This window comes from Propithecus coquereli, unplaced genomic scaffold, assembly GCF_000956105.1.
Source record: "Propithecus coquereli isolate 6110/MARCELLA unplaced genomic scaffold, Pcoq_1.0 Scaffold573, whole genome shotgun sequence".
NCBI lineage: Eukaryota > Metazoa > Chordata > Mammalia > Primates > Indriidae > Propithecus > Propithecus coquereli.
In genome coordinates, this window is record NW_012151652.1 from 153,178 (window position 1) to 164,305 (window position 11,128).

Below are 11,128 nucleotides of genomic sequence, written 5' to 3' on the forward strand. Positions count from 1 at the left end.
AGCGGTTGGGGGATGGGACGGTAGTGGGAAGCAGGCAGGGCAGGGGACAGCAAGTGGTGCACAGGTTGGTCAGCTGGTTTCCATCCCTCTTGACACTGGGCCTGTAAAATCCGGCTCTTTCCAGCCCTCTGAGCCTCTTCCCCAGGAAGGGGACAGAGACGTTCCCAGGCAGGAGGGGGAACATCCCTGGCTGAGCAGAGAGCTGATTGTCAGAGTGTTTATGTAACTTCAAATTGCATAGCCAATTTAAAAATAATTTCTGTCCATCTGGAGTCGATTTAAGAGATGAAAGAAAAGTAAATGATATAAACCCATGGAATGTTCTAGAAAAATACGTCGAGGGAGGAAAAAGGTACAGGAGGTAGTTTTGAGCCGTCCCTGCAGCAAAGGGCTCCTGGGTGTCTGCTGCCTCGGAAGGACCCTGCAGCTTTGCTGACCCGTCTGTGAGTCCTGCGGTGGGAAAGGACCACATAGCCGTGGTGCGGCAGCAGCAGCGGCTGACAGTCACCAGGCACTTAGCGCGTGTCTCACGGTAACGCCGTGAGCATGGGGATTATCGTCGTCCCCACCGTAGAGACAATTGAGGCTCAGAGGTTGAATAACTCGACTGCGGGGCGAGTCAGTGGCAGAGGCTGTCACTGAGGCTTACCCTGTGCTCTTTTCTCTCGTCACCTGCCCCCACTGGCTTCAGGAACCCAGCATGGCCCGCGATTTCCCCTACTTGGGTTTGAGGCTCAGGCTCCAGGTCTGTCTGCTGGGGAAGCCGGCAGAGAACCAGTCCCTTGAGCGCCCCCTGCAGCTCTGCCTCCCCTTCTGGCCCTGGCCACCGTGTGCGGGTGGGGGCGCCCCGGTCCTGTCTGACCCGGATCTCTCTAGGGAGAGGCGTGCGGCTCTACTACATCGGAGGGGAGGTCTTCGCAGAGTGCCTCAGCGACAGCGCTATTTTTGTCCAGTCTCCCAACTGTAACCAGCGCTATGGCTGGCACCCAGCCACTGTCTGCAAGATCCCACCAGGTAAGCCGCCCACACACCCATCCCCGTCCTGAGGTCCTTTTCCCCAAGGGCATGCCTGGGATGCTAGAAAGAGTCCGTCTTTCTTACCTTTTCTTTCATCGGTGTTCGCACTGTCATCCTGGAGCTGATTGGATTGCGTTTCCTTACTGTGCTTTCCCTGGACCTCCAGGAAGCAAACGTAGCATCTAACGTATCTTCCTTTAACCCGAGGGTACCTGCCTGTTGCCCTGTGTGCGTAGATGCTCCGTGTGGCTTCCTTCCTTCACTCGTGCATTGCACAGACACACACAGCATGCAGGGCACAGCGCCACATGCTGTGGGGGGACAGGCAGGTGGATGGGGCCCTGCTCTGTCCCCACAGACCCTACAGACCTATGGAGTGAATAAGAAAGACACACACGAGTTTAATACCAGGGAGGGGTCCAAGCCCCAAGCGAGTAGCGCAGACAGGGAGAAAGCACATTGAACTGCAGGGGTGGGTCAGGTGAGTCTTCATGGAGGAGAAGGTGTTGGGCCCCAAAGGATAGGCCGGCATCAGGCACAGGGAGATGAGGGGTCGGGCCCAGGAGGGCACTCTAGGCAGAGGGGACAGTCCCGGCAAAGGCCCCGAGGTGATGGAGGGCAGGGCGCGTTCAGGCAGCACTCTGGCTGGAGGGGGGCCGTGTGTGCGACAGTCAGGAGACGTGTTTAAAAAGCACGATGGCACCAGGCGTGGAAGGACACGAGAAAGCTTTGGTTTTATTCTGGGAAACTGTTGCAGGTTTTCTGAGCAGGGCTCATGCATCCCACTCACACCCCAGAAAGGTACGTCAGGCTGCACGCGGAAGGTGGTTTGGACAGGGCCACACCTGGACAGCAAGATCAGGCAGGAGGCTGATGTGACCCAAGGCCCCTTTGCTTCGGAAAGCGAGGCACAAAGCCCGACCGGAGCCCTCTTCTCCCGGGGCATGCGGCCACTGAGCACGCAGCCTGCAAAACGTGGTCTGTAACTGGCTGGCAGAGCATGTGGCCTGCATCAGGCCAGTGCCTGTGGCACGTGTGTGGTGTGCCTTTTCCTGCCCACTGAGTAGCAGATAACAGGAGAGCGCTGAACCGTGGGCAAGGCAGAGTTCAGAATGCAGAGTCTGACGGGGCGACAGTGCTCCCTGCTCCCACAGCACCTGTGGCTGCATCACAGAGGACATTTGTTGCTTGTGTCTCATGTGGCCCTCTCCCGTGACTCTGGCTCTGCAAGTAGGAGACGCGTTGAGGGGACAAGTTCAGGGAGTTTAAGCCACCTGCCTGAGGACGCATGGCTGGGAAGTGGCCGAGCCAGGATGGACTGACTCTCTTCTGCTTCCGGGCTCTGCTGGGCCCAGCCCAGCTTCAGCCCTGCGCCCCCACACTTCCCCTCGGAGAGGACGAGAAGAGGAAGCTCCGTCGCAGTCTTGGCATCGCGCCTACTCCCCTCCCCAGCCCTACCCCATCTTTGGGACGAGGGCCGAGTTGGCTCTGGTGGTGTTTGTCAGCTCGCAGAACGTCAGAGCTGCGAGGACCTCCGAGGCCAGCCTGTTGTTTTACAGAGGAGATGCAGGTCACAAAGAAAGTGACCAGCTCAGAGTCACACAGCAAGATTAGGGGCCCAGGGTTGGCCCGTTCAGAAGAGTCACCTCAGCTCACCTTTTGGTTATTTCTGGCATGTGCTTTTGTCTTTATTTTTCTGGTTGACACATTCCTGGCACTCAGGCAGTGGGACTTCAAACAGGAGGTTTATTTTAAACTTGATTTGTGCCTGTCTTTGCTTTTACTGACTGGAGAATTAGACGCACGCCTTCACTTCGCTGTGAATGTCACCTCGACCCAGCCTTGTGCCCAGAGGCTTAAAGGTGGCCCAGATCTCTTGCTCCCTCCTTGCCCAGTGCGGGGCGGATTTGTCAGAGGAGCCTGGGTGGACGGGCCCCGGCCCTCTGCCAAGCTGCCTGCTGGAACGGAAGGCCCAGTGGCCTTCCAGCTGGCCTGTCCCTGCTGGCGCTCTCTGCTGTGGCACCGCCGGCACTGCCGGTCCCAGGTGGGCAGCAGACCCCACGGCACGGGCACCCTGGCGAGGCCCCTTCCTTCTCTGTTTCCCGGCCCCGTTGCCGGGCAAGGCCCACCTCTGCGCACCATGTCCCTGTTCTCAGAAGCCGCTCTGCAGACGTCCCCCAGCTCTGGGAGTTGGAGCTCGCGGGCCAGCCTTGACTTGCGCTCTCACGTGTGTCAGCCACGTCTCCCGATGGGGTGGTGGCGGATTGAAGGATTCCAGTGCAGGGTCCGAGTCGGCCTGTCCCTCTCGTGGCTCTGAGCGTGGAGCGTGTGCCTAACGCATCACACAGCGTGCGCGCCTGGAGCCGCGTGAACGAAGCCGTGCCGGGGCATCCAGGGGTTGGTTTTTCCAGGAGGGGAGCGGCGGACGTGTGCGCTCCTCCACCATGGCGCCGTTGTTGCCTGTTTGCAGGATGCAACCTGAAGATCTTCAACAACCAGGAGTTCGCCGCCCTCCTGGCGCAGTCCGTCAACCAGGGCTTCGAGGCCGTCTACCAGCTGACCCGGATGTGCACGATCCGCATGAGCTTCGTCAAAGGCTGGGGCGCAGAGTACAGGTCAGTGCGCTGCCGCCCACACTGCGGACCCAGCTCCCGGCCGCTCCGCACAGCAGGGTGGGCCGGGGCCCAGGGCACGAGCCAGGCCAGCCCTCAGAGAGAGGCCCGGCCTGGCAGGCGGGAGGGGCCGAGCCAGCACTGGGAGGTGAGGCCCGAGCAGAACAGAACCCGCCAGCTCGGAACAGCTTCCCGGGCGCCCTGAACGCACGCGTCCTGTTTTATCCTCACCCACCGCCGGGTGGGGACCGTGGCGTCCTCCCTGCTGCACAGGTGAGAGCACTGAGGCCTAGGGAGGGAAAGGGACTTGGCTGAAGTCACATCATGAGTGAGAAAGCCGAGCCTGGAACTGTGCCCTCTTGGCTACTGCCGCCTCCTCCATTTTGCGCAGATGGCTTTAGAACGACCCTCTCCAGGAAGTTAAGTCTTCACCTCGCTGTCCCCTCCCTTCTCCGTGGCTCCATCTCTGACCCAGGGACACTGGGGACCCTGAGGAGCGAGGAAATTCACACAGAATCAGAGAAGGGAGGAGGAGATTTGGGTGGTGATGAAGGAATAAGGTTTTCTTGCTCAAAAAGTAAATGGTTTTCTTTTCTTTAGAATTCTAGATACTGGTCGAACCTGGCACTGATAATAGGTCTACTGGTCTGCCCGTTGAATCTCTCGGGCAGTTCTGGTTTGCGTTTAGAGAATCCAGTCCCTTGTCCTGCCCCACGTGGCTGGGAGTTTCCTGAGGGGCAGGGGCCGCGCACCCCTCCTTCTGCGCACGCCCCCTGCCAGCCCCAGCTCCGCGGCGGATGCGGAGGTGCCCGCACGTCAGCTGGAGCCAGCGCCTCGCGAGCGACTCTGCCCTTCTCTTCGTTTTTCCAGATGTTTGGAATCCATTTTGTTTTGCAGTCATTCTGCACCCGGGCCAAACCCATTTCAATATTGGCTCTGGGCCACCGTTTATAATGAAATCCAGATGAGCATGACTTATGGAAAGTCAGATTCTCATTAAAGGATTTCGGTCTGTAAAATCCTCCTCTTCCATTTACCGTATTTTAGCTGCCGTTCTTCTGTGTCTGCCCCGTGGTGTCAGGAAACGTAGCGCTTTGGTCTCTGGGGTCTTTCTGAAATCAAGGCGTGGCCGCTTGAGCAATGGAAGTGGTCAGACCTCAGGAGAGGCCTCGGGAGATTGGCCCGGGCCCAGAGGTCCCGCTGGAGAGCCGGTTTAGCCAACCTTTTAGGCCCGGCTTAGACCATTTAGGGAACAAGAGTGAAAGGTTAGAAAATTAATATTTATTTTTTAGTGGGGAAGGGAAATATTTAAAGATGGGCCCCACTGGGAAAGAGCAAGGGGAAGTCCCTTTGCTCTTCTTACGCCAGACTGCAGTCCGGAGGGCCACGCTCAGGCACCCTGGGTCAGGCAGACACCCCAGGGCCGAGACAGCGAGCCCATTTCTGAACCTCCCTGCTGCTCGGAGGAAGAGTAGGCCCAGCACGGAGGGTGGCGCCCTCAGGACAGCAGACCTAGACTGGTCCGGCATCGGGCCCTCCCGCTCCAAGTGGTGGGAAGTGGCTCCCTGGTGGCGGAAGGCTTCCCCGGGGGCACCGTATCACCGTACGGGATGCACTGCCGGCCCACCCGGTCCTGTGTGACCCACCGCGTCACGGCCGCCTGGCAGCACTGCCCTGCAGCCTAGCGGGCGGGTGCGGCCCCTTCCCAGAATAGTCTTGCCCTCCTTCTGCGTCTGGGGCCAAGGAGAGTAAGGTTTCAGTCCTCCTCTCTGTGAGGTGGCTGAAAGCGGGGCCCAGGGCCCATGCCTCTCACCTCCAGCTGGCACCGGCGACTCCGGCCTCAGCAGATAGCCTCTGCGCAGTGGAGGCCTCTGGGAGCCCGCCTGGGAGCTGCGTCATCCACCAGCCTGAAATTAGACAAAGAGCTTTGGGGAAAAGAAACGTGTGGTGTGCCTCGGTTTTTTCCAGTAATTGTTCCATGGCTCGCTCTGCTCGTAAGATTTTCCAAAATAAGGCCGTAGATGGGAATTATATCAGCACATTGGGAACTGAAGGCATGTGGGCTCTGTCGGCGCTTTGTAAAAAACACCCCTCAATCAGACAGACGCACGTCATCGCCGCCGGCCGAGGCAGGGCCTGGATCTGGAGATGGGGCGCTACAGGTGCCCGTTCGGTGCAGACGGGAGCCAGGGACACCTTTGCTCGGGCTGGAGGTCCTCCACTGGGGGGCTCGTCCCAGTAATTGGCTGGCACCCCGGAATCGACTTTCCATGTTTAACTCTTTGAGGTCCACCTCCTTCCCCTCAAGAGAACCTGATTTTTTCAAAGTCCTCCCTAGATGCAGAAGTTTGGCCTGGTAGTTTCAGCAAGTTACCGGCACCCCCTCTAGGGCACTGTCTAGCAAGGTGGGATGTATCTCTGACTTTGGCAGGAAGACTGTCCCCAAAGCAGAAAACGGTGTTCTGACTTGTGTGTCCCTCTGGGCATTTTTTAAGTCCCCCACCCCTTTCCCTATTTCTTGCAGGAGACAGACAGTGACCAGCACCCCCTGCTGGATTGAGCTGCACCTGAATGGGCCTTTGCAGTGGCTTGACAAGGTCCTTACCCAGATGGGCTCTCCGAGCATCCGCTGTTCCAGCGTGTCTTAGAGACACTGGGTGTGCAGGGGGAGGGTGGGGAGGGCGGGCTTGGGGAACAGCCATGTAGGAGGTGGAGAAGATTGGAACTCTACTCAACCCTTTGTTGTCACGGAAGAAGTTTTTCTCCCTCAACTAAAGTGGCACCAGTCTGTTTTCCAAAACACAAAAGCAAACCCAGAGATGGATTTTATGAACAGCTATGTCTACTGAATGTATCTGCCCTTTGGCGCCAGCTTCAAGGGCAAGAAGTGGCTTCTGCTCTGGTGGCCTGAGCGAACAGAACAGGTAGTGTTTCACCACCTTCCCCCTACCCCCAGCCTCGTTCCTTTTTGAATGACAGCAATCTGGGATGTCACAGTCCAACTGAAATGCCCCTCTGTCCAGGACTGGATTGTGGAGTTCTCCTTGGAAGGGTGTCCTTGGTAGGAAAAGCCTGCAGGGCCATGAACAGACTTCACACCCAGCTGTCAGCGCTTTTGACAAACGCTTCACCTGAGCACCCCCGACCAAACCCCACCACTCCAGCAGACCCTGCACCTCGGGAGTCAGAATGACTTGGGGTGTGGAGGGGGCTTGGCTGTCCCCCTCCCCTCTCAGGACATACCAGTTGGCATGGGCGTGTTCGGCAGAACATGTGCACGGGACAGTGGGAATTGGTGAGAGCCACCTCTTCTTTAAAAACTGAAATTTGTCCTTTTTCACTTTGAAAAGTCGGAAGGATCTGCTGCAGCTCAGTGCGTATGCAGTGTAGAGTTTCTGTTATCCCAGTAATCTCAAAGAGATTTGAATGATGGTAAGTGTTCACATGAAGCAGGCGGCCGTTGGCCCTGGGATGGCGTTGAGGCTGAGGCAGCACCGTCCTGAGTGTATCCCTGTCATCTGTACGAGCTCGCTCCAGATTCTGATGCATACGGCTATATTGATTTATGTAGTCAGTTGCAGTAATTAAATCAACTTTATCATATGCTCTTTTAAATGTTTGTTTGATATTTTTCAAAAAAATCCTGGGTTGGCACATTGACTGAGAAACCAGAGCGAGTCCCAGCAACTACTTTTCTCCCTTGTCTCTCCCAAGGGGAAGCTTTTCCAGGTTTTGTTGCAGAGACACCTGCCAGCACTTACGGAAGCTGAAATTTACAGGAGCAAATTCACCAGAAGGGAAAAATTGCGGGCCAACACAGGCAAATGAAAAGGGCTATTAAAATTTTTTTACACCTCTGAAAATTGCAGGCTTGGTGCAAAGAGGTCTGCCATCTTCCCCCTGGGATCTAAGATGATCTAGCTCACGGTGGAGGATCATCAGTGACAACTACAGCAGTTATATTGTGGAATAAGTACCGCTCCCAGTGGCAACTAGGGAGAAAACTAGTATAAATTATTTCAACTGGAAAAAAAGAAAGAAGAGCCGTCTTCTTTTACTGGCCTTTTGCAGAATACGCAGACGGAATTGCCACCTTCAATTGGTACTTTGTTCTTTGCTGCTGTTTTTGTATGAAATGACTTATCCCAGCACTTTTGCATGGATTTATACCAGGAAAAATAAAAGGGTTTCCTATGGAAGTCCTGTCTTATTCCAAGTGAAGGGAAGAAAGTGTATACTTCTGGCAGGTTATAAATCTCAAATGTGATGCAATTTCTGATGCTGTAGGAACATGTAGGGGGCTCCCTGGTACCTCACCTGCAGGACCCTGTGCCTATGAAGCGGTAGCCTTGAGGCTTCCCGGTAGGAGAGCTGTTCCCTGAGCCTCCTGAGGAAGAGACCGAAGGAGCACCTTGCCAGGCCTGTGCGAGTCTTCTTGCAGGGATGTTGACGCAGAACCCAGAGAAAACACGGAACTCCTCGCATTCTCTGAGGAGGCCAAGTACTGTGGGTCTGAAGTGTGTGCCTGGCACGAAATGACCTATGGGCTGCTCTTACAAACGCAGGAAGCCTCCGAACCTCCTGTGTGTGCACTCGCGATCCTGGTCAGCTCTGAGACCCCGGGCACAAATACTCCACCTTGGCGTCTGCTGGAACAATCACGGTCCCTCTCCTAAAAGCCATTCTCCACCTGCTACACGATCCCATGAGGACTTCCTGTGGCACACAGCTGTGCCCCAGCTGCTGGGGAACTAGCTTCAGGTACAGCCCAATTCTGGCGACCCAGTGATCTACGGAAGTCCTGTCTTACTCCAGGTGAAGGGAAGGAAATGTATACTTTTGGCAAGTTAAAAACTTCAGATGTGATGAATTACACATTTGGCTGCATTTGGATGGTGGCTTAGAACGCTCAGTGCTCAGACCTGAAGGCTACTTCCTTGGCCCTTTCTTTATAGACCAGAGACTGCCACAGGAGGACGTGTGAGGAGGCTGTAGGCAAGCCCACCTTTGCCATCACTGAAAATAAATTTGGTCACAATTAAGAGGTTAGGAAACGGTGCCATTCCCATCCTAGAGCGCTACGTAGGTGCTTTGGGCACGTGTAATATTAGTGTCCTTCCTTTAAGTCACAAAACTAGTTTTCTTAGTTTTAAAATCCTTTTGTATGAATGGCATTTGTATATTAAAAAACTTTTTTAAAGAACAGTTGAAAGGGGCAAGAGGAAACCAGGGCAGTTTTAGAGCTGTGACGGTGGCTGCTCGGTAGCAGTTCGAAGTGTAGCGTGTCCAGGCGACATGACCACGTGTGCTGTTCCCCTCTCCCAGGCTCCCGCCATGACGCCGTCTTTACCTTGTGGCTCGTGCTGACACTGACCCGAGTGTGGCTGGCATCGGGGCATAGGTCCGTGTCTTCAGCACCTCCCGAGGAGCCGACTTTTATTTCCTTTCCACTCCTCCCCACTAGCCCTCTTCTTCCCAACTTTACTTAGTAACTTAGATCTTCCAGCACGTACGTAGGTAGCTCCCCCAGCCGGTTTGGATTACAGGCCTGTGCTGGAACATCATCTCAGCTGGCCACCTTCCTGGCAGGCTGTAGATCTGACATTTTGAGACAAGCCCAGAGTCAGGAGCGGGGACTTTGGCTCTTAGGAAGAACACACATGAGGGCAAGGCTGCTGGCAGACTTTTCCATTGTCCTTATGTTGTCTTGTATTTTTTTTATTGACTGTGGTGATTATTTTTTTAAATCCATTGTTAATGTATTGAAATGAGCTGTAGCACGTATCACGTGCTTAGTTTGTTTTGTTTTTCTCCATCCCCCCTTGACTTCCTAGAGTTTGATCATATTCCAGGCTAAATGCTTTTACTCAAGCCACAGAAAGGTTTTCTTTAAGCGGCGTGTGCATGTCATGCACGTACGTGAGTAATCTGGGAGAAGGCAAATATCCGATTTCATTCTTAGCCCCACGCTGCCATTCTGAGGCTCCACGGGGCCAGAGCACACATTAGACCCCTCTCCTTAGTCCTCAGACGCAGAGGTAGGAAGGGAACCTGCAGGCCGCTCATGGGACTGCTTACCAAGGGGGCTGCAAGAGAGGGCACAAGTCTAGCTCTGGACCCCGTTTCTTACTGTGTGACTTGGCTAGAGTTGGGAGTTTCCCCAAAATATATACGTGTCCCCATTTTACCAGAAGAAAACCTCAGCACAGCTACGCTGTATCGTTTTTGTGTGGCATAAATGTTCCCTTTAGGACCCCTTCAAGTAAGTCTTCACAACGTGCATCACTCTTAGAAGGAGCATCAGCCACCTCTCGAGGGGGTAGGGAAAACAGAAAAATGTACCCCCGGGGATAGGAGCGAAGATGAAGATGAAGCACCCGTGATGGGAGTTGTCAGCGGGGAAATGACTTGCTGTCCAGGCAACTTTTCAGAAACACAGCTATCACATAAAAGGAACTCGCCTCTCATGTAAACTGGATCTAGAAATTCTCAGTGATTCTGTAGTGGATTTTCTTTTTTTAATGCAGAAATAAGGTTATACTCTAGTATTCTGGTGTTTTTATATTTATGTAATAATTTCTTAAAACCATCCAGATAACTATTTAATTTTTTAAAGAGAGTTGGAAAGGTCTCCCCTCCCAAGGACAGTGGCTAGAAGAGCTGGGGCACAGCCAGTTCTGAATGTCGGTGGAGGGTGTAGTGACTTTGGCTCAGCATCCAGAAACACCAAACCAGGCTGGCTAAACAGGTGGCAGCGTGTAAAAACAGGCAGCCTCTGAGTCCAATCTAGGCCCTTCTACAGGGGTTCTCTGAACCAAGCCCCCCTCGCTTCCTAGGGGTGAAAACTTTACACAGAGAGCGGGAGCCGTCTTTCTCCAAGAAGCCTTCACTCACCTTCACGGCTGCTGCTGCAACTCGGCTGTTCTGGACTCTCGGTGTGTGCTGGGGGTGGGAATAGAACTTGGAGGATGTTGATTACCTTCACTATTCAGCCAGCCTGACCTTTTAATATCTTTGTAAAAAGCATGTATGTATTTATAGTGTTTTAGATTTTTCTAACTTTTATATTTTAAAGGCAGAGCACCTGTTTGTTTAAGCATTGTACCCCTGTCGTTAAAGATTTGTGTCCTCTCTCTCCTGTAAGTGCCCTTCTAATAAACTTTTCGTGGAAAAGCTCCTGTGCCGGAAGCTCAGTCTGATTCTTGCTGCTGTCTCTGGGTGGAGAGAAGATTTAAAAGGGAGCCCAGCAGGGTCGCAGGGGCTTCAGGGCTCAGGAGGACCAGAGGAAAATGTCTGCAAGCCCAGATGTACTTTGTCCACCCACGTGCCAGGCCACATTCTGCCGTCGTCCTCACGTAATAGCCACTGCCCTCATTCACTCACCAAGGGCAACGTGCAGTGCCAGCCAGTCTAGCAGTGACAGGAGCACCTGGGCCATCCACGCAAAGGTAAGCTTCCTGGTTAGTGCGTGTCCCTGCTCCCCACATCTAAACGTTGCA

General features: G+C 54.3%; 1 protein-coding gene and 1 pseudogene across 3 annotated transcripts in view; both read left to right on the top strand.

Annotated features, from left to right (window-relative positions):
* SMAD3 (SMAD family member 3) overlaps positions 1–7,663 on the top strand; it is a 110,132-nt gene extending 102,469 nt beyond the window's left edge. Inside the window, exons 7-9 of one of the 2 annotated variants that reach the window (XM_012658127.1) lie at positions 877–1,014; positions 3,488–3,632; positions 6,154–7,663. In XM_012658127.1, the coding sequence (XP_012513581.1) occupies positions 877–1,014; positions 3,488–3,632; positions 6,154–6,277 (407 nt within the window). In that variant the 3' untranslated portion in view covers positions 6,278–7,663. Of the gene's footprint in view, positions 1–876; positions 1,015–3,487; positions 4,264–6,153 lie in introns of those variants that run through there. The other variant, XM_012658126.1, reaches the window with a different exon arrangement.
* Positions 7,664–8,007: 344 nt separating this feature from the next.
* LOC105821425 lies at positions 8,008–10,828 on the top strand (annotated as a pseudogene). Its single transcript, XR_001138066.1, has one exon. The product of XR_001138066.1 is annotated as an uncharacterized LOC105821425 (transcript).
* Positions 10,829–11,128: the final 300 nt, after the last annotated feature.